This window comes from Scardinius erythrophthalmus (assembly GCF_964197995.2).
Source record: "Scardinius erythrophthalmus genome assembly, chromosome: 9".
NCBI lineage: Eukaryota > Metazoa > Chordata > Actinopteri > Cypriniformes > Leuciscidae > Scardinius > Scardinius erythrophthalmus.
In genome coordinates, this window is record NC_138229.1 from 44,833,842 (window position 1) to 44,858,035 (window position 24,194).

At 41.3% G+C, this 24,194-nt stretch overlaps 1 protein-coding gene and 1 long non-coding RNA gene across 2 annotated transcripts in view; both read left to right on the forward strand.

Annotated features, from left to right (window-relative positions):
• The window catches only part of LOC308695890 (ribonuclease inhibitor-like), a 66,328-nt gene extending 63,510 nt beyond the window's left edge, over positions 1-2,818 (forward strand). The window contains exons 12-13 of the mRNA XM_081374155.1: positions 1,247-1,420; positions 1,971-2,818. Coding sequence (XP_081230281.1) covers positions 1,247-1,420; positions 1,971-2,019 — 223 coding nt within the window. The 3' untranslated portion in view covers positions 2,020-2,818. The remainder of the gene's footprint in view (positions 1-1,246; positions 1,421-1,970) is intronic.
• LOC308695899 overlaps positions 1-24,194 on the forward strand; it is a 670,325-nt gene that overhangs the window by 449,609 nt on the left and 196,522 nt on the right. The gene's annotated exons all lie outside the window — the stretch shown is intronic.

The following is a 24,194-nucleotide window of genomic DNA, read 5'->3' on the forward strand; positions in this document are numbered from 1 at the left end:
GAAAACATTTTCTTCGTCATACTTCGTCAACTCAGTATGGCCACATGAAACACGACTGCCATCTACAGGTTTTAGTATTTCCTGCGTTCAACACCTAATCCCCCTTCTGCACGATCCGCAGAATTTCGGAAGTGCTTGCAGCATTCTTCTCTCTGAGACGCGCATTTTTAAAGGCCACATCTGTAGTATAAATGCGCATTGCATGCACAATCATCTTAAACATTGTCCATTACCCCTTCTTGTCTTAAGACAACTTTGATGAACCTTTTGGATTTACAAATATTTTCAAATGTCTGTATAATACAGTGCTGTAAATATTTGTGTCTATTACTATTTATAATTTATATTTTATTGTGGATGTTTTCTCACAATCATGACGTAATGTGAAGTAAAATAAAAAATCTAATGTAAAGTTGTTTTTTATGCGCCACCTGGTGGATATTCTGTGAAGCGAAACAAATTGAGGGAATTTTGCAGAATTCTGCGAGACTGTGCGAGACGAATTGCCGAATGTGGCGGGAGAAAACGCGCGTTTTTAAAGGCCACATCTGTATACTGGCAAATGTAAATGGCAAATTACAGTTGACTTGCCAAATCACTTCCATTTGTTTTATTAATAAAATGAATATAGGAAGTATTGGAAGTAAATTCTTTATGGGTCATCATAAATACTTTGCTTTAAAAGTACCAAGTTGTCAAAAAAAAAAAAAAAAAAAAGATGCATCGATAATCGTTACCCTCTGAATCATAATCGAATCGAATCGTGAGGTGCCTAGAGATTCCCAGCCCTAGATCTGAGTCATTTTCTCTTTCTCTATCAATATATTGCAGATATTCTCACTGAATATAAACCCAACAGATCACTCAGATCATTATGATCACATCAGCTAGAAATACCAAGGGTTCACTCTAAGCATGGCGAGTCCGCTTTTAGCTATTATGCCAGCCGCAGCTGGAACCAGCTTCCAGAGGAGATCAGACGTGCTCCTACTGTAGTCACTTTCAAATCTAGACTCAAAACACATCTGTTTAACTATGCATTTAATGAATGAGCACTGTGCCAATGCTCGTCCGACTATCTGTACTGTACTGTACTGTATTTTATTTTTTATTTTTCTAAACTGTTTTAATTATTCTTATTTCTTTTTATTATTTTAATTTCTTCTATGTAAAGCACTTTGAATTGCCATTGTGTATGAAATGTGCTATATAAATAAACTTGCCTTGCCTTGCCTTCTGTCTTCAGTCTGAATAGATGCAGTATTACAGAGAAACAGAGTCTCATCCTGACTTCAGCTCTGAAATCAAACCCGTCACACCTGAGAGAGCTGAACCTGAGCGGGAATAAACTAGGAAACACAGGAGTGAAGCACTTATGTGCCGTACTGAAGGATTCACACTGTAAACTGGAGAGATTGAGGTCAGTCACATTCACATACAAGAATCAAAATGCTTAAAATCACTTCAACAGTTTAAACTAAAACGTCCAGCTCACATGAGAAATGTCTCTGTCTCTAGTGTGTTTTTACTGTGACAAGCAACACGTCACACTACTTTACACTTACTTTACTCTCAGTTATTTACTAAGAGCCTACAACATGTTTAAACAAACGGACAAAGGACAAACGGTTTTAACTAAAGGTTTGTGTTTGAACTCAAAATAACATTTGTATTTGCTCCCTGTGGTTTATTCCATACGCCGTACACTCATTAGTTTCTCCTTTACAGAGACTCAATAGGAGTCGCACCGACACACACAGACAAACATATGAACATGATTCATGCTTTACATCTATTATATTTAGAAACACAAATATCTATGCAATCTATCCATGTAAAGTCGGTAATTAATCTGATTACAGGAATTCAATTTAACTTATTTTTACTCAAAAAAACATTAATTGAAATATAAACATTTGCACTTTGTTCCACTGAACACTGATTGTTTTCTCTTCTGTTCCACTTTACAGTGTAGATGAAGATCAAGCATCAAACTCTGATAAATGTGTTATATTGTAGTGTGAAATCACCATGAGAGGATCAGAAACCATCAGGTGATCCACAGAAGAGTCTCACTACTGTCTATGAGGAGAAATAAATGTGTAAATATGTTTCATAAAGGTGGAAGAGACTCAGACTTCACAATTAAATAATGCAGCGTGTGTGTTAGCATGCGTTTTAGAAACGTGTTATTGAATGATCAATGTTGGTTTAGTATGTATAATAATTATTTATAATATAAATAATATAATAATTAATTATTATAAATACATATTTTGTTTTGTGTGAAATCCAAGTTTTGGAATTGGGAACATATTGTTGATTCTGATTTGTATATTTCATTGATATTTTGTGTGAAGTTGTACATGTCTTATAAAAAAATATATTATTTATAGATTTTTTGTAAAATACATTTTTTGGAATACATTTTTGACTCTGATCTGGTACACTTTAGTGCATATATATATACTTTTTTCTTTTTTTTTTACATATTGTGTTGTGTTGTGTATTTTTTTGGTGAGATATGTCCTCTATATTTATCTAACAATTTCTTCTCTCTTGTGACTATTCTATATTACATAATCAGGTGATTGTCACATGACTAACTAATTGTTGTTTAAAAGGACTGTGAGTGTGTTTGCTACACCCTGGCTGTGTTCGAAACCGCATATTCACTGAGTAGGCACTTAATTTCAATAAGTACTTGCTTAAGGAGCGCTAAAAGAGTAGGTACTATATAGCCTGATCACGTTAAGTATGAATGCAATCCGGAGATCATCCGCCATGTTGACGTTATCATGTGACCTATAACGTTATCACAAGCGCAACAACTTAAAAGATATGAGCGACAGCTTTAATTCGTCTATCTGTCAATATCCTGATATTGATGAAACTTGCTCATTTTGTGGTTTTGTTGAAGAATCAAGTAGGGGCACTTGATTATTCAACAAAACCACAAAATGAGCAAGTTTCATCAATATCAGGATATTGACAGATAGATGAATTATTTTGTAATTTTAGTATAACCAATACATTTAGAGTTGTTTTAAGTTTTTATATTTTAACCCTGTAATGTGACCCACAAATTTATCCTTAAAGATATTATCTTTTATTACAAAACCCCAAAATCGTCATCTCTTGAATATGTTGTTAATTTCTTTATTTTATATGCAAAATGTTTCACCCACAAGCAAAAGTGTCTTAAATCTCATTTATGTTTAACTCGTTTCATCCCTCAGGTTTTTTTTTATAATTTGTTTATAAAAAAATCTTTCCTTTTTTTTGATAAATTATTCAAATATGTTTAACCTTGTCATTGTGCTTTTTTCCCCTGTGTGTATAATGACACACTATGATGCACGCAAACCCATGATATTTATGTTTTCTTATTTTGTTTTGTTTATTGTCATTATGATTGTTCATTGTTAAAGAACTGGAATCTTTCCTTGATCTTGTATGTAACTATAAGTTATGAGCGACAAGTGCACTAACACTTCATAACATCAGTAACTCGACAGCCTAGAACAGTTCTCCTCAGCGTTTGTAATGTGTGTAATGTCTGCACAGAGGAGACGGACGGCTGCTCCAAGATCTCACCTTTGGAGAAAACGTCTCAGGTTACGTATGTAACCCTGGTTCCCTGAGAGGGAACGAGACCCTGCGTTGAGACGCGGTGGGAACGCCCTGCGTGATTGCGTCGTGAAGCACGTGTATAACCAGTCCAATGGAAAGACGAGACATCATAGGCGGGTGACGTCATCGACCAGGAAACTATAAAGCACCCCTGGAAACAGACCGCGACAGCTTCTGAAAAGCCGAAGCAAGTCGATCACAGGCATGCAGGGAGTATGGCAGGGCGACGCAGCGTCTCGTTCCCTCTCAGGGAACCAGGGTTACATACGTAACCTGAGACGTTCCCTTTCAAGGGAACTCGAGCTCGAGCTGCGTCGAACGCACCTCGAACTCGAGCTGCGTCGAGACGCGGTGGGAACCCTATACCCACGACGCCATATGACAAATGCCTGTTCTGTATGAAGACCATGCGCATACTAGGAAACAAGCACCCTAGACCCTGGAGTGGAGCCTAGGTCCATGTCATAAAATCTAACAAATGTACGCAGTGAGAACCTGCCTGCCGCATTACAGATGTCATAGAGTGAAACTCTTGATAATAAAGCCTTAGAGGCAGCCATACTCCTAGTAGAATGGGCCAGGACAGCCAAAGGTGAAGGCTGTCAGGCCGCTTAATAAGCAAGTGAGATAGCCTCAACTACTCACTTGCTCTTTATCTGTTTAGATGCAGGGCAACCTATCTTAGGTAACCCGAAGCAGACAAATAACTGCTCTTATATATACACCACAGGGCAGCTCTGTGGACATAAGCATCCAAAGGCCGGACAGGGCATAACAGATTAAGTTTTTCCTGATCTGGATGTGGAGGACAGAAGGCCTGCAGCACAAATGACCTGCAAATTTAGTAGGGACCTAGGAATACAACCCGGAAAGGGGTGAAGAAAGACTATCACCATACCAGGTGCAAATCTAAGTACGTGCAGGCCTCAGCCTCATGTACCACGGAGAAGACGAAAAAAGGATCTCTCCTCAGAGATAACCCAGCAAAGAAACATTCATTGCAGAAATCAAGTACTGTACCATAGGGCAGATAGTAAGATTCAGAAGGCGTTCTCCGCACCAGGCAGAGAACAGTTTCCATTTCAATGCATATTCAGTCTTCTCATGGAGGGAGCTCTAGACTGGAGTATGGTCTCCACGACCTCAGTCGAGAGACCTGAATCTATGAGCTGGGCCCCCTCAGAGGCCGAGCCCACAGTATCCATAACTCCGGATGAGAGTAACTCCCGGGAGCAAAGATATCGGGAAATGCGTACAGGTGTAGCCTCAACCACACCTAATACGTTGCACCCAATTCAAGCAGAGCTGGATGCATCAGGGAGAACCACATAGGACAATGCGTTGTATAAAACGATGCGAAAGGTAGACTTGAGTTTTGACTGAAGTTCTCCCAAAGGAGCTCCACCACCTTGGGGTGAAGTCTCCATTCCCCGGGCCTCAGCCCCTGCCTCAACAGGATATTTGCTCTGATATACGAGACCATCAGTGTGTTGTCCAGAAGGACAAGCACATGGTGACCTCTCAGGTCTGGCAGGAAGTATTTGAGAGCTCGAAATACTGCCATCATTTTTAGCCGATTTATGTGCCAAGAACGTTGATGGTCCTGCCAAAGACCTTTCGCCGAGCGGCCACTCATGACCGCCCCCCCATCCCGTGAGGGAAGCATCCGTCAAAAGCGTTACGCGTCGACAAGAAGCCCCCAGCACTGGGCCCTGGGCGAGGAACTAAGGTTTCTTCCACATGACCAAGGCACGAAGGCATCGCCGCGTGACCTTGATCGTGCGAAATGGATTTCCCCTCTGAGAAAACCCCTTGGTCCTGAGCCACCACTGCAGAGGTCTCATGTACAGAAGGCCAAAAGTGATTACGTTGGACGCAGCTGCCATGAGCCCCAACAGTCTCTGAAACTGTTTCACAGTGAGTGACTGGCCTAGTTTTACCCCCTTTACGGCTGTGAGAATCGCAGAAATACGTGCAGGAGACAGACGTGCTTGCATTATTGTCGAATCCCATAAAACACCCAGAAAAATGGTCCTCTGAGCTGGGAGGACCACACTCTTCTTGGCGTTGAGCCACAACCCCAACCTCTTTATGTGAGACAGAACGACATCTCGATGCCGAACTGCCAACTGCTCGGACTGAGCTAAAATCAACCAATCGTCGAGATAATTTAATACGTGAATGCCCTGGAGTCTCAGAGGAGCCAGAGCTGCATCCATGCATTTTGTAAGGGTGCGGGGTGATAAACCTAGTCCGAAAGGAAGAACCCGATACTGGTATGCTTCGCCCCCGAAAGCAAACCTCAGGAACTTCCAGTGATGAGGATGGATAGATACATGGAAGTACGCATCCTTCAAGTCTATTGTGACAAACCAGTCCTCAGACTGAGTCTGTGACAATCATATCTAGCGTAAGCATACTTTGAACTTGAGATTCTGAAACCTGCTGTTTAATTGACGCAGGTCTAGAATAGGACACAACCCCTCATCCTCTTTCGGAACAATGAAGTAATGGCTGTAAACCCTGACTGTCTGCTGGGAGGAGGAACCCCTTCTATAGCTCCTTTTGCAGAAGTGTCAGTACTTCCTGCTCCATAACCAGAGCCTGCTCGGGGTCCACCACTGTGGGGAGGACCCCTAGAAATCTGGGCGGAATAGAGAACCGAACTGAATTCTGAAACCCTTTTCTATAGTGTGCAGGACCCACTGAAAAATATATTACGTTTTATTAACAAAGTTCGGGAGGAGCAGGTTCAGATAATTAACCAAATAATGCACAGCTGGAGATTAATCAGTAATCAACTCAATGACAGAGTATAAATTCACAGCAGACCTATCTCTGTTCATTGAAAGTTTGTCAGTTATCTATCTATCTTCCCAACATGTCCGAATCAAGCTCTCCCATCCGATGAAGGAATTTTCCGTCCTTTTGGAAAATTTGCCAGAATCCTCGGGTGTTATATTGCGGGCGTCAAGCCAAATAAACGGGTCCTTGCCACCACGGGCGAAATACCAGCGATCTTCTTCCGCATTTTTTTTCTAAACCAGATCATTCAAGTAACGTTTTTTCCTGCCATGGAGAATGGTCATAAGGCCTGCAAAGCACCACGCTCGCGTTTCGGGCAATGCCGCCCTCTTCACGCAAAGAACGGGCTTCTCCAGCAGCTCTAGGCCGAAGCCGCAGGCCCTCAAAGAGCAGCGCCGCAGATTCAGTACCGGTCGGCCAGCCTACGCTCTCAACCCCGTTGGCTGAACTCCGCGAGCGCTCCGCTCCATGGTTAAATTTCGCATCGCATTCAGTTGTTCAGTAATAACGAGGGGAACACGTTTTAAATGGTGTCGGTCCAAATTATTTTCTGTCATTAAAGGAGAACTCCGGTCAATTTTAACATTGAGCTCATTTTTTTGTACATTTGGAGTGCTGTCAGTACAGAGAACAATGACAAAAATCGGTGTTGCCTACTAGTGTTGCTTTCGTCAACGAAAATTATGACGAAATATTGTCGTCAACGAACCGTTATCACCTGACGAAAACGAGACGAGACTAGACGTAAATGCATGGTCATGTGACGATGACTAAAATACATGTATAATGCAATATCGTTGACGAATAAAAACGAGACTAAATGTGGTTTCAAAAATAAAAACTATGCTAAAATGTCTCTTCATTTTCGTTGACCAAAACGAGACGAGACGAAATGTAACGTCACAACGAATGAGAGAGTTGTGCGTGAACCCATAGCTTTGTCGGCTTTAAATTCTGGATTGCGATCTGGTCACCCGATTATCAGCGAATTTAACCATATATTACTCCATTAGTTATTCTATTAAAATGTCTCATTGATATATTTGACACATTCATAATCATTACTTTTGCTGGTTCTTTGTGACAGCTGTTATTGGCAGCGTCTCTTGTTACATGAACACATCACGCATCAGCGCCAGAACATGGAGATTTTATTTTAGAATATAATCGCACAACCTATTCGATATCCTATAATTAAATAAACTAATCGAATATCCAAAAATCGTGACTCATCCCTGCATGGAATCTCTTGTTTCTTTTCCCAAATCTTCACTCACGTCACGTCTCACCCATTTTCTAAAGGTATTATAAACGTTTCTTAGTTCGCTTTTAATTAGGCCTATTATATTCGTATTCTTTACTGTGGTAAAGTAGAAAAACGCTGTAGGACAGATAGCCTACATTTGTACTTGCATGTCAAATTCTTTTTAACACAGTTTGTGCTTGTTATATTAGACATTGGGCGCGAGTTTAGTTGTAAAGCGCGTTTGACACGTGTGGGTGATTTTTAGTTTCACTTTCTCTGGCAGCGCAATATCAAACATAGCCTAAATATCTCACCCTTGTGGAGGATAAAATTCGCTCTTCAAACCAATTTACATCAAGTAGAAAACACGAAGATATCATAAAGAGATCGATATCTTCGTGTTTTCCTGCTCGTGTCCCACATCCCTCTCAAAGCGCAAAGTGTATCACCGTCACAGCCCTAAATATAGGCCTACTAAATAGCCTATAATAAGATAGCCTTGTTTGAAATTCTATATTGACTGGGTTAAATAGAATCGCATTACTAAAAAGACTAAAATACAATTTTCATTGACTAAAACTAGACTAAAATGTCATCAGTTTTCGTCGACTAAAACTAGACTAAAATGTCATCAGTTTTCGTTGACTAAAACTAGACTAAAATGTCATCAGTTTTCGTCGACTAAAACTTGACTAGACTAAAAAGAGTATGAATGTGACTAAAACTAATAAAAACTAAAATGACAGCCTGACACAAAGACTAGACTAAAACTAAAATTAAAACAGGCCGCCAAAAACAACATTATTGCCTACACCGTGTTATCCTCTTTTTAAAATTTGCACCCTGTTGACTTCAATGGGGCAAGTTTTAAACCTGCTTTTAGCCTCTTAACATCCTTTATGTGTCATTACAAGTGCACAGGTCATGTGAGTGATTCCTTCGGGGTGAATGTGGGTTAATCTGACTGCAGTAGATGTGTAAGATATGAATAAAAATGATGTTTATTCAGCCAGCGCACATACCTGTATTTACATCCTGTTTTCGGTCGAAGTCCAAAGTAATCGATTGTCGAGTTGACGCGCATAGGTTTAGTACCTATGATCACGCGCGTGAACTCGACAATCGACTACTGTAGCCTTCGACCGAAAACAGGAAGAAAATACAGGTATGTGCGCTGGCTGAATAAACATCATTTTTATTCATATCTTTCACATCTACTGCAGTCAGATTAACCCGCGTTCACCCCGAAGGAATCACTCACATGACCTGTGCACTTGTAATGACACATAAAGGATGTTAAGAGGCTAAAAGCAGGTTTAAAACTTGCCCCATTGAAGTCAACAGGGTGCAAATTTTAAAAAGAGGATAACACGGTGTAGGCAACACCGATTTTTGTCATTGTTCTCTGTACTGACAGCACTCCAAATGTACAAAAAATTTAGCTCAATGTTAAAATTGACCAGAGTTCTCCTTTAACGCGCTGCTTTCTTGTGGCTAAAACTCACAAGTAGGCCTACAGTAGCTTGCGGCCTCGCGCATTACGTGCTGAACACATGCGCTCAGAATCTTTAACCTAACTTATATCGTTAACTATGACCTGCAATTTATCTGCATAAATCGCGTAGAAACTTAGTTATAGCATAAATGTTTTTATACATTGTTACAAGCAATGTGCTTCACACCAATATTTTAGTGATCCTTAAATGAAACAAAATTAAACAAACACAAAGTGCCTAAACTAAATTCATGCAAAGCGTCGTTTTTTACGTAAGCTGTCTCCTTAGAAACCAGCAACAGATAAACGAACAATCGTTATCTAAATCAGAGTGTACTTTGACGTTGTTAATCATCAAACGTTCAATAATTGATCTTTCAGCCCTGCACAGTTTGGCTAAGCTCTGGATTCCAAACGCAGGTTAAAACCATGGGTTCAGCCTCATCGAATCTTGGCCATTAATTTGAACACAGTTGATCTCCAGTCCTCACGGCAAAAAATAAATAAATAAATAGGACTTTCGGATCTCGTCCACCTCTCAAACAGTCAATATCGTTCTAAGCAAACTGATATCTGTGCTCGGCCACTTAAACAACAGAAATGCATAATCCTGCAAGGATTTCATCTCTAACCTCCTCTTCATCGCGTCTTAGATTAACGCATAAAAAAGATGACCATCGGCTCTCCAAGCCCCACGCTCCTCCTCCCTTTGCTCATCCACACACTGCAGGAGCTCATTTCCTGGTTTCATGTTACTCTGGCTATTTTTTTTCCTCTGCCACAGCAGTGATGTTTCCTCTGCTCCCACAGGTTCTCTGTAACTCTGGCTATTTGCTCCATTGCCGCAGCAGTGATGTTTTCTTCTGCTACCACAGGTTTTATCTTACTCCGGCTTCTTCTCCATTGCCGCAACAGTGATGTCTCCTCTGCTTCCGCAGGAGCTCTGTTCCCTTAGCTAATCTTGTTTACTGCCACTGCAGTATCTCCCCTACTCCCACAGGATTTCTGTTTCTGTCGCTATTTTTCTCCCCTGCCACAGCTGTGATGTCTCCTCTGCTCCTGCAGGAACTGTTTCTCCGGCTAATTCTCCACTGCCACAGCAGTGATGTTTCCTCTGCTCCCGCAGGTTTTCTGTTACTCCGGCTATTTTCTCCACTGCCACAGCAGTGATGTCTCCTCTGCTCCCACAGGTTTTCTGTTACTCCGGCTATTTTCTCCACTGCCACAGCAGTGATGTCTCCTCTGCTCCCACAGGTTTTCTGTTACTCCGGCTATTTTCTCCACTGCCACCGCACTGATGTCTCCTCTGCTCCCGCAGGAGCCCTGTTTCTTTAGCTAATCTTGTTTAATGCCACTGCAGTGATGTCTCCTCTGCTCCCGCAATAGCCCTGTTTCTTTAGCTAATCTTGTTTAATGCCACTGCAGTGATGTCTCCTCTGCTCCCTGACTATTTTGACTATTTTGGAAATATTCTGATATTTCCCTGACAAATTTTCTATACTGCTGTAACAAGGCTGTCTCCTGCTCCCGCAAGAGCTCTGTTTCTCTGGCTAATTCTCTACTGCCACAGCAGTAAGGTTTTTCTTCGCTCTCATGGGTTTTCTGTTACTGGCTATTTTCTCCCCTGCCGCAGCAGTAATGTCTCCTCTGCTCCTGCAGGAACTGTTTCTCTGGCTAATTCTCTAGTGCCGCAGAAATGAGGTTCCTTTGCTCCCTCAGGATTTCTGTTACTCTAGCTACTTTCTCCCCTGCCACAGTAGTGACGTCTCCTATGCTCCCGCAAGCTCTGTTTCTCCGGCTAATTCTCTACTGCCACAGCAGTGAGGTTTCCTTTGCTCCCACAGGATTTGTTACTCCAGTTCATTTTCTCTACTGCTTGCAGGGATGTGTCTGCTCCAGCAGGAGAACTGTTTCTCCGGCTAATCTCATCTTCTGCTACAGCCTTTCTCCGTCCAGCGAGCTTCGGTCTCCCAGAGGATGTACTGTAGCATGCATGTAAGTTTTCTCTTCTGTCCAGCGAGCATTGGTCTCCCAGCGGACACTGCATGCATCCATTTTTCTCTCTTCTCTGTCCAGCGAGCATTGGTCTCCCAGCGGACACTGCATGCATCTATGTTTTCTCTTCTCTCTAAGCATCGGTCTCACAGCAGAGGCAGTCCTTCCGTCCAACCTCATAGACTGCCCAAATAATTCCAAACACAAATTCTTCTCGCCGCTCGGCCACCTAAACCATGCTATACACATAATTCCGCAAGGCCGCCCTTTCATCACGCTCCTCCTCGCCCTAAGTTTATGGATAACTTACTATAATCAGTGGAATAGCTTAAACTTTTTCTACGATTACATCTCTCTCCCCCTCGATTTAAGCCATTGACAGCTCCTTCCAATCGTCATCACGGCTTTCCCAGGGGGGAAAGTGGTCAACTAACAGAATCCTGGTCCATCGCGACAAACTAAACTATGCATAAACTAGCATTAACAAAGGTCGTTCTTACTCACCAGTGTTAATTGCCACTCCTCAGATGCCTCATCTGGAACTCCGCTTGATCAGTTTGTAATAACTGCCAAACACGTTCCAGGAGCACAAAATCAAATCGCTGACTCTCTCCCATTACTCTTTCCAGAAATTCAGGACGTTGGTGCCAGAAGCATAAAAGCCTAATAGAGCTATCTAACCAGCATTCAGTTTTCAATAAATTAGTCTACGGTAAGCCTGCCCCCGCCATAAATAAATCTCAAACATCCCTGCTCATTAAAGGATTCAAGAACTTATCCCACTCGTCCGGATACCAGTCAATCTATTGCAATTGACATACTCACCAAATGTATTCCAACACTCTGTCTCGCATACCATTCCACCAACTCCGTCTGCACACTGGAAGCACGTCTGTCCTAGCTGTCTTCAGTTTTCTCCACCGCTCCGAATTGCACATCACGTCGACTCAAATACCAATCCTTCAATCTAGGATTTACAGATCGTAGATATCGAAACCATATTTTCTTCATTAAACAAGTAGTAAACTGATCGAGCAAAAAGGTCACTTCGTTTATATTTTCAATCCGCCAACCCCCATCCAACTGTACCACTCTCGTTTGATTTACTGCAGTATAAACGTTCAATGTTCAAATCCCTACTCGGCCCACATCAGAAGCGTTCAAAACCTACATCAGATCCAGCCGCTTCCACATCAAAACGCTCACCAAGCCATAATTAAATCATTCATTTCCATCAGCTGCTGCGCTCAATCCATTGTCACTCTCAGTACCAGTACCAAGTTCCAGCCCACTTCCAGTATCATTTGGTTCGCTGCGTTCAAGCTCGATACAATAAACATCTACAATACAGCGTATTTTTTACAAACAACGGCAGGCTCCCCCGTTCGCACACGTAACGGCTCCTCGTTCAAGGGCCGGGCTCTGTCCCCCTTCCGAAGCGCTGATCGAGCCCTCCCGTTCGAAACGCAGTGAGAGTCTGCCCGTCTTAGTCGTCGTGGGACGGCCGCGCTCGTGTCGCTGTGTGGGCTCCCTATTCGTCGGGCCGCGAGGGTTCTGTTCCCGTGTCCCTGCCCCCTTCAAAGCGCTGGGCGAGCCCCCCGACAGAGTCCAGCAGGCGCCCTCCCTTCCGCTGGCGAGGCCTACCCATCCGATGCCGTGAGCATCCAAGTTCCCATCGGACGCTGCGAGGGCCCTCCCAGTTGAATGGCTAAACTCTTTCTCAAATCACGCTCGTAAAAAAATCTTGCGTCATCGAGTTGACAGTTCAACTGCCGAATGGGCTTATCCGTCCGATGCCGTGAGCATCCAAGTTCCCGTCGGATATCGCGAGAGCCCTCCCGGTCGAACAGTCAAGCTCGTTTTAAGTAAATATCTTCTCATGCCCTGCACTTTTTGGGGGGATTAATTCCACATCATTTTACGATTGCTGTCCTGTGCTCACCTGGCTTTTATGGGGGGAGTACTCTGGGTTCAGGCCTAACTCCGAGCTCGGAGCCCTCCCCCCGGACAGCACGCCAAATACGCATAAACTTATTGTACTAATTATATGTAGATGTGAACTCGTGAAATGATGTTTTATTAACAAAGTTCGGGAGGAGCAGGTTCAGATAATTAACCAAATTATGCACAGCTGGAGATTAATCAGTAATCAACTCAATGACAGAGTATAAATTCACAGCAGACCTATCTCTGTTCATTGAAAGTTTGTCAGCATCCCTTCTCCACCCCATCTCCTCACTTCCAGTTCCATCTACACTTACCAACTGGGGGGAGTACTCTGGGTTCGGGCCTAACTCCGAGCTCGGAGCCCTCCCCCCGGACAGCACGCCAAATACGCATAAACTTATTGTACTAATTATATGTAGATGTGAACTCGTGAAGTGGCAGTAGTTTCCACGCTGCCAGAAATTCTACTAGGGGAACCAGTCTCTCGAGACTGGCCTCTGGATTTGGTTGAACAGTCACTTTGGTGCCCTGAAGCAGCAAACCGGCAAGGAACAACCGAACTGACCGTTCTACGCCCCTCCTCGGAGGATCGTATGGGGACGCTGACACCTCGGTGCCCTGAAACGGAGAACCGGCAGGGAACAACCGAACTGGCAGCGCTGCGACCCTCCTCAGAGAGTCGCACCCCAGAGGGTGCCGAGGAGAAACGATTTCTCAAAACCGTCCCTGCCCCGGAGGAACCTTCAGAAGCCTCAGTGTCAGGACTTCTTGTCTAAATTTTATTAGAGATAACAACAGTCCTCAGATCTTGCCTACCCCTAACTAGCTTTGTTCCTACGACCCTCCTCGGAGGATCGGTGGAAAAAGCAGGCACCTCGGTGCCCTGAAATGGCGAACCGGCAGGGAAACCGAACTGACTGCTCTACGACCCTCCTCGGAGGATCGTTTGGGGACACTGACACCTCGATGTCCTGAAACGGCGAACCGGCAGGAAAACCGAACTTGCAGCGGTGCGACCCTCCTCAGAGAGTCGCACCCCAGAGGGGTGAAAATTTTTTATTTTTTAAAGCAGAGCGTCCAGAAGAAAAGACATATTTATCTTTATTTTTCTTTACATCAGAAAAATATATATGATATATATATCACTCCGTGGCCACCAGCAGGAAAACAACCGAACTGGCAGCGCTGCGACCTTCCTCAGAGAGTCGCCACCCAGAGGAGAAACGATTTCTCGAAACTGTCCCTCCTCGGTATAGTTTATCTGTGTACGACGCAATTCTCGAATAGCGTCAGTGCTGACATCCTCACATTCATCCATGTCCTATATACTTTACCCACCAGCGCTGCCTTTTTTTTTTTTTTTTAGATAATATTCATCTATTTTTATGATGGCTGGTGGGTAACGTCGGGGTTATGATGATGCCGACTCGGGAGAGAGATAGCTCGCAAGCGTCTCTTTAACCCGAGGCACTGTCATACCATGATACTTAATACCCATCACATTACTATAGTAGAAGTTTGGGGATTAAATACATAAATAGAAACCCTTTTTTTCTACGATCTCGACACCTCAGTGTGGAGATAAGGAAAAAAAACGGCATTGCCCGACGAGGAGGCTGAGATATAGAGTTTTATTTATATTTTCACTCTCATAATAACCGGCTGGCCAGTAATATTTAACTTAGCAACAGCACTAGATAAAACCTCCTTTTAAAAGCTCCTCTTTATTCAACAGAGTTATGAGCTGACTTATTTATTTATTTATTTATTGAAAACTCATAAACATCTGCTTTATTCTTTATATTTTTAATTGTTTTGTTATATTAACAAAAACACTAACGATACCAATTCCTCGGAACTGGAAATCGCAACATGAGTGCCTCATCCCGGGGAGGAGAAACCACAGAGCGTGCTTCTCCCCGAGATAAGGCACTGGATCTAACAGGTGTTTGTTAGAACCATTTGCGATCCCCAAGATGCGCGTCGATGCCGTGCCTCGGCAGCAGCGGGTCCCGCGCCTCGGGGGGCGCGCACCGAACCGTCTCCTCATAGAACGGCCGGCAGGAGCAGAGCGTCCTCACGGACAGCTTCTTGCAATGCTCACAGTCAACCCCCTCGAAAACTGACTGTTGGCATGCTCCACTCCCAAACAAGCAACACAAAGCTGAAGTGTGTGTCCCCACCCGTGATATAACGTGGGCAGGGAACACAACGCTTGCTTGCTCTCTTTTGCCATAATATATATATATATATTGCAACTTGACAGACAACAATAAATATGACAAGGACAGAATACACAGATCGCTTGCTGAAGGCACAGAAGCTGTCGCGGTCTGTTTCCAGGGGTGCTTTATAGTTTCCTGGTCGATGACGTTACCCGCCTATGACGTCTCGTCTTTCCATTGGACTGGTTATACACGTGCTTCACGACGCAATCACGCAGGGCGTTCCCACCTCGTCTCGACGCAGCTCCAGTTCCCTTGAAAGGGAACTGGTGATTTTATACTCCAAAAATTTAGATACCCCTCCTTAAAAATAAAGATTACCCCAGAAATAACCATCACAATAAACAAATGCATATACAAGTCAACAACACACCAAACAAAGCTTTATTCAAACTTATTGTTTCTAACAATCACATATCCATTTCCAGGCGGTGAACCCCACATCTCACTGCCATCTCAACACAGCGGTTCTCATTCTGTGTGTTTATTCTGATGAATCAGCTGACCACCGTTACCACCTTCACCTTTCTCTGCCGTCCATTATGTTCCTCATTTATATTTAATTTTTTTTTGTCAATAAAATAATTTAGTATTTGACTAACTAATTATTTATTTATAATACACTTTATGAAATTTATATCAAAATATTTGAAAATGGAGAATTAAACTGATCTGTTTCAAGAAGCAAATATATTACTTAATTCAAATCAATATTATTAATATATTTAACACACTCTTAAGAAATTGAGTAAGTTACCTCAATTAAAACAATGCACCCCTCCCCCGCCCTCTGACGATAACTCAATGGTTGAGTGAGCGCGCGCTGTTTGAACTCTCTCCAGTCCAGAACAGTTCTCTCTTCTCGGCGTCGCAGAATTGGTGCATTTCCTCTGTGAAATTCAGCTTTGTGTATGTTTTATTTTATCTATTAAATCATTACTGTGCTTTAAATCATTTTATTTAATGCAAAACAACATTCAGAGGCTTAATGTGACACCTAAACGAGAGTCGCGCCTGTCTCTTCACGTAATTGAAACGCCTTGCATAAAACACATGACTTTATTCCTAATGATAATGAATATAATTAATTTGGATGATAAAATGTCCTCAGAACTGTACACTGTTTCATAAATAAAAACAGTTAATATTACTCATAAGTATTGTTTTTTTACTTGCATTTACTCAATTCATACAGTTTATTTTATTGATTTCACAGCTGTAAAATTTACTACATTTTTTTGAGTGTAAAAATGTTTCATCAAAAAACTGAGTAAATCATAGTTAAACTTTTTAGAGTGTACTTGTTAATGCCTGATTAGTTAATCTTCCTCCACCTGTGTCTAGTTAGTTTCCTCATTTCATCCTGTGTATTTATACTCCGTTATGTTCAGTCCCTAGTCGGTTCTCGTTAATGTTACACGTGGTTGTGTCTGTCCTGCCTGAGTTTAATCAGAAAAAAAACTTTGTTTACCCCTCATCTTCATCTTGTGCCTTCAACTACCACCCAGACGTTACTGTCTGTAACAGATTGTTTCTGTTATACTGTATTAATATAGTGCATATACATTTTAATTTGCAGTTTAATACATTGGGTATGCAAAGACATTTTATTTCAACATATTTCAGTCGATTTCACTCATCTCAGTATAGCAATATAGTTTGGGAAAAGCCAAACTATTCAATGTGTACATGTAAAAATAGCCGTCTACTAATGTAAGTGCGTGTAGTAAACAAAAGCGCATAAAATGCGGTTTACAGACACTGTTCCATATTGTGAATAGAATAAAGGACTTAAGAATAAAGAACTTACTGTTCACAATCCTCAGCTGGATCCGATGCTCCTCGAAATTAAACTGAAACCAGCACTTCTTCTGAGGTAAATTATTCCAGGATTATTATCATTATTATTACACTATTATTATCCCTCACAGTGTCTCAAGACGACGTAAAGTACATAAATCTGGTTTAACTTGATGCGTTTCTTCGAGTTGATGTGGGCGTTGACTCTGTTTGCATGGATTCTCCGTAGGCGTGTTCACATTAGCAGATAATGAGCCAACATGAGAACGACGGACATCCCTCTCTTTTCATACAGATCACATAAACAGAGAATATGTGGACAAGTATTCATTGAGTCTTGTTTCAGTTTAGAGAAAAAAAGTTCACAGAGACTGAGAGGCAGAAAGCACACCCTGTTTGTTTTCTTTATTTTACAAAAGTACAATGTTTTGTTTTTGTTTTGACCTTATACAGTGTGGGTTAGAGTTACAGTTTGGTTTACATTTGGCTTTTATCTGTATTACCATAAATAACAGAGTATTTTAAGTTGATTTTGCTACTATGTGAAGAAAATTCAGCAAAACGCGTTGGCACATTTGTCGACCCCAAAGGGTTAAGTTAATGCTCACATAACCTTGGTTGCATGATTTTTGAACACTTGTTGAACCATATATCCGACTGAAGTTTTAAATGAACTGCAAAAGTCTTAAAGTCAAAAGCCAACCATATTGTCATGGTCGGTTCTAGCAGAGAGAGTGAAGTAGAATACTTATTTTGCACAATAACAACCACAGGAACCACAGAAGGAAATTAAAGCTGCAAGCAGCGATGAAAGGGCCCTCGCACCCGTGCCATCATCACTCGGTGGCTTTAGGAAGACAGAGCATGGTTGGGCAATGTACATTTAAGGGGTATGTATAGTGAGAGTATGTCAAAGTCAGTTACAAAATATTTTGTATAATGGTGATAATAGCATGCTTCATGACTCAGCTTAGTGTTGCTAGCATGCTTACTACACAATAGTACTGTGGTTAGTACTGCATTACTGTTAACCATGTCAGTTTCTGTTGCCAGTAGGTGGGGCTATGTCTATATCTGAATATCGCTATGTAGATGTGTTCAGTGCAGGACTTTTATCAAACATGTGAAGTTTGGGGCAGATTGGACATTGTATGCTTGAGTTACAACAACTTCCTTTAGCATTTCTAGTATATTTTATGATGTTTCTAGCATATTACATATTAATTTGGGGGTAGATTGGACATTGCATGCCTGAGTTACAGCAAATTCATATTTAATTGCAGTAATATTATTCTTTAGCACTTAGCTAAGTGTTTGCTAGTATGTTTTAGCATGTCTCTAGTATGTTGGTAGGATGTTTAGCACCTACTGGCATTTTTTAATATGTTATTAGGAGTCCAGAACAGTGTTAAATGTCACTTCCTGTTACCAGCAGGCGGCGCTATGACTATAACTAAATATGAGCATGGACATGTGTTCAAGAGATAACTCTTATCAAACGTGTGAAGTTTGGGGTAGATTGGACATTTTATGCTTAAGTTACAACAACTTCATTGAGCTTTTATAGCATGTTTTAGAACTTAGCTAAGTGATGCTAGCATGTTTCTTGCATGTTACATATTAATTTTGGGACAGACTGAACATTCCATGCCTGAGTTACAGCAAATTCCTATTTAATTGCAGTAATAGCATGCTTTAGCACTTAGCTAAGTGTTTGCTAGCATGTTTCTAGTATGTTGCTAACCTGTTTAGCACCTGCTGGCTCTTTTTTATATGTTATTAGGAGACCACAACAGTGTTAAACATGTCACTTCCTGTTGCCAGCAGGTGGCGCTATTACTATAACTGAATATTCTCATGTAGATGTGTTCAGGCCATGACTCTTATCAAACGTGTGAAGTTTGGGGCAGATTGGACATTCCATGCCTGAGTTACAGCAAATTCCTATTTAATTGCAGTAATAGCATGCTTTAGCACTTAGCTAAGTGTTTGCTAGCATGTTTTAGCATGTTTCTAGTATGTTGTTAGCATGTTTAGCACTTGCTGGAACTTTTTTATATGTTTTTATATGTCCACAACAGTGTTTAACATGTCACTTCCTGTTGCCAGCAGGTGGCGCTATGACTGTAACTGAATATGAGCATGGTCATGTGTTCAGGACAGAACGTTTATCAAAAGTGTGAAGTTTGACGCAGATTGGACATTGCCTTCTTGAGTAACAACAACATCCTTTTAATTGAATTAGCATGCTTTAGCACTTAGCTAAGTATTGCTAGCATGTTTTAACATGTTTCTAGCATGTTAAGAAGTCAATGGCATTTTTAACATGTTGCAAAAATGGCATCAACGTGTTAAACATGACACTTCCTGTTACCAGTAGGTGGCGCTATTACTATAACTGAATATTCTCATGTAGATGTGTTCAGGCCATGACTCTTATCAAAAGTGTGAAATATGGGGCAGATTGGACATTCCGTGCCTGAGCTACAGCAAATTCCTATTTAATTGCAGTAATAGCATGCTTTAGCACTTAGCTAAGAGTTTGCTAGCATGTTTTAGCATGTTTCTAGTATGTTGTTAGCATGTTTAGCACTTGATGACACTTTTTTATATGTTATTAGGAGTCTACAACAGTGTTAAACATGTCACTTCCTGTTGCCAGCAGGTGGCGCTATTACTATAACTGAATATTCTCATGTAGATGTGTTCAGACCATGACTCTTATCAAACATGTGAAGTTTGGGGCAGATTGGACATTCCATGCCTGAGTTACAGCAACTTCCTGTTTCATGGCGAAACATCAAAATTTGTCAGGCCGCCGAGGACCCGCCCTTCGACGAAAACTCAAGATCTTCGCAATTTAACGTCGCAAAGGCCTTAAGATTACACTCACCAAATTTGAAGATGATCAGATTAAAACTGTAGGAGGAGTTCGTTAAAGTACGAGGCCTGAAAATGGCAAAAACTGCACAAAAATCTGAGAGGAAGTTCAAAATGGCTGACTTCCTGTTGGGTTTAGGGCTACGCTCCAAGAGACTTTTTTGTAGGTATTAGGTCCTTACATGTATGTACCGAAATTCGTACACGTACGTGGAACATAGCGGGAGGCGCACTCCGTTGAACTTTTATAGGTGGCGCTATCGAGCCATTTTGCCCCGCCCAATTCTGAAACCTATATCAGATGTAAATTTTCACCAGTTCTGACGCGTGTGCAAAGTTTCGTGAGTTTTCGAGCATGTTTAGGCCCTCAAAAATGCGATTAAATGCGGAGAAGAATAATAATAATAATTAAAGCTGCAAGCAGCGATGAAAGGGCCCTCGCACCCGTGCCATCAACACTCGTTGGCTTTAGGAAGACAGAGCATGGTTGGGAAATGTACATTTAAGGAGGTATATATAGTAAGAGTATGTCAAAGTCAGTTACAAAATGTTTTGTATAATGGTGATAATAGCATGCTTCATGAATAGCATGTTTAGTCTGTTTCTAGCATGCTTAGTACACAATAATTATGTGGTTAGTACTGCATTACTGTGTTAACCATGTCAGTTTCTGTTGCCAGTAGGTGGCGTTATGACTATAACTGAATATGAGCATGGATGTGTGTTCAGGACAGAACTCTTATCAAACGTGTGAAGTTTGGTGCAAATTGGACATTGCCTTCTTGAGTAACAACAAAGTCATGTTTCATTGAATTAGCATTCTTTAGCACTTAGCTAAGCATTGTTAGCATGTTTTAACATGTTTCTAGCATGTTTAAAACTCAATGGCATTTTTAACATGTTGCTAGAATGGCATCAACATGTTAAACATGTCACTTCCTGTTGCCAGTAGTTGGCGCTATTACTATAACTGAATATTCTCATGTAGATGTGTTCAGGACAGAACGCTTATCAAAAGTGTGAAGTTTGGGGCAGATTGGACATTCCATGCCTGAGTTACAGCAAATTCCTATTTAATTGCAATAATAGCATGCTTTAGCACTTAGCTAAGAGTTTGCTAGCATATTTTAGCATGTTTCTAGTATGTTGTTAGCATGCTTAGCACTTGCAGGCACTTTTTTATATGTTATTAGGAGTCAATAACAGTGTTAAACATGTCACTTCCTGTTGCCAGCAGGTGGGGCTATGACTGTAACTGAATATAAGCATGGTCATGTGTTCAGGACAGAACGCTTATCAAAAGTGTGAAGTTTGGTGCAGATTGGACATTCCATGCCTGAGTTACAGCAAATTGATATTTAATTGCAGTAATATCATTCTTAAGCACTTAGCTAAGTGTTTGCTAGTATGTTTTAGCATGTCTCTAGTATGTTTGTAGGATGTTTAGCACCTACTGGCATTTTTTTATTTGTTATTAATATCAAGAACAGTGTTAAACGTCACTTCCTGTTGCCAGCAGGTGGCGCTATGACTATAACTAAATATGAGCATGGACATGTGTTCAAGAAATAACTCTTATCAAACGTGTGAAGTTTGGGGTAGATTGTACATTGCCTTCTTGAGTAACAACAAAGTCCTGTTTCATTGAATTAGCATGCTTTAGCACACTTAGCTAAGTATTGCTAGCATGTTTTAACATGTTTCTAGCATGTTTAGAACTCAATGGCATTTTTAAAATGTTGCTAGAACGGCATCAACGTGTTAAACATGTCACTTCCTGTTGCCAGTAGGTGGCACTATTACTATAACTGAATTTGAGCATAGACATGTGTTAAGGCCATGATTCTTATCAAACGTGTGAATTTGGGGCAGATTGGACATTCCATGCCTGAGTTACAGCAAATTCCTATTTAAATGCAGTAATAGCATGCTTTAGCACTTAGCTAAGTGTTTGCTAGCATGTTTCTAGTATGTTGCTAACCTGTTTAGCACTAGCTGGCACTTTTTTTATATGTTTTTATATGTCCACAACAGTGTTTAACATGTCACTTCCTGTTGCCAGCAGGTGGCGCTATGACTGTAACTGAATATGAGCATGGTCATGTGTTCAGGACAGAAAATTTATAAAAAGTGTGAAGTTTGGCGCAGATTGGACATGGCCTTCTTGAGTAACAACAACATCCTGTTTCATTGAATTAGCATGCTTTAGCACTTAGCTAAGTATTGCTAGCATGTTTTAACATGTTTCTAGCATGCTTAGAAGTCAATGGCATTTTTAACATGTTGCTAGAATGGCATCAACGTGTTAAACATGACACTTCCTGTTACCAGTAGGTGGCGCTATTACTATAACTGAATATTCTCATGTAGATGTGTTCAGGACAGAACGCTTATCAAAAGTGTGAAGTTTGGGGCAGATTGGACATTCCATGCCTGAGTTACAGCAAATTCCTATTTAATTGCAATAATAGCATGCTTTAGCACTTAGCTAAGAGTTTGCTAGCATGTTTTAACATGCTTCTAGTATGTTGTTAGCATGTTTAGCACTTGCTGGCACTTTTTTATATGTTATTAGGAGTCCATAACAGTGTTAAACATGTCACTTCCTGTTGCCAGCAGGTGGCGCTATGACTATAACTGAATATGAGCATGGTCATGTGTTCAGGACAGAACTCTTATCAAACGTGTGAAGTTTGGGGCAGATTGGACATTCCATGCCTGAGTTACAGCAACTTCCTGTTTCATGGCGAAACATCGAAATTTGTCAGGCCGCCGAGGACCCGCCCTTCGACGAAAACTCAAGATCTTCGCAATTTAACGTCGCAAAGGCCTTAAGATTACACTCACCAAATTTGAAGATGATCAGATTAAAACTGTAGGAGGAGTTCGTTAAAGTACGAGGCCTGAAAATGGCAAAAACTGCACAAAAATCTGAGAGGAAGTTGAAAATGGCTGACTTCCTGTTGGGTTTAGGGCTATGCTCCAAGAGACTTTTTTGTAGGTATTAGGTGATTACATGTATGTACCGAATTTCGTGCACGTACATGGAAAGTTGCGGGAGGCGCACTCCGTTGAACTTTTATAGGTGGCGCTATCGAGCCATTTTGCCCCGCCCAATTCTGAAACCTATATCAGATGTAAATTTTCGCCAGTTCTGACGCGTGTGCAAAGTTTCGTGAGTTTTCACGCATGTTTAGGCCCTCAAAAATGCGTTTAAATTCGTAGAAGAAGAATAATAATAATAATTAAAGCTGCAAGCAGCGATGAAAGGGCCCTCGCACCCGTGCCATCAACACTCGGTGGCTTTAGGAAGACAGAGCATGGTTGGGAAATGTACATTTAAGGAGGTATATATAGTAAGAGTATGTCAAAGTCAGTTACAAAATGTTTTGTATAATGGTGATAATAGCATGCTTCATGACTCAGCTAAGTGTTGCTAGCATGTTTAGTGTGTTTCTAGCATGCTTAGTACACAATAATTATGTGGTTAGTACTGCATTACTGTGTTAACCATGTCAGTTTCTGTTGCCAGTAGGTGGCGTTATGACTATAACTGAATATGAGCTTGGATGTGTGTTCAGGACAGAACTCTTATCAAACGTGTGAAGTTTGGTGCAAATTGGACATTGCCTTCTTGAGTAACAACAAAGTCATGTTTCATTGAATTAGCATGCTTTAGCACTTAGCTAAGCATTGTTAGCATGTTTTAACATGTTTCTAGCATGTTTAGAACTCAATGGCATTTTTAACATGTTGCTAGAACGGCATCAACGTGTTAAACATGTCACTTCCTGTTGCCAGTTGGTGGCGCTATTACTATAATTGAACATTCTCATGTAGATGTGTTCAGGCCATGACTCTTATCAAAAGTGTGAAGTTTGGGGCAGATTGGACATTCCATGCCTGAGTTACAGCAAATTCCTATTTAATTGCAATAATAGCATGCTTTAGCACTTGGCTAAGAGTTTGCTAGCATGTTTTAGCATGTTTCTAGTATGTTGTTAGCATGTTTAACACTTGCTGGCACTCTTTTATATGTTATTAGGAGTCCATAACAGTGTTAAACATGTCACTTCCTGTTGCCAGCAGGTGGCGCTATGACTGTAACTGAATATAAGCATGGTCATGTGTTCAGGACAGAACGCTTATCAAAAGTGTGAAGTTTGGG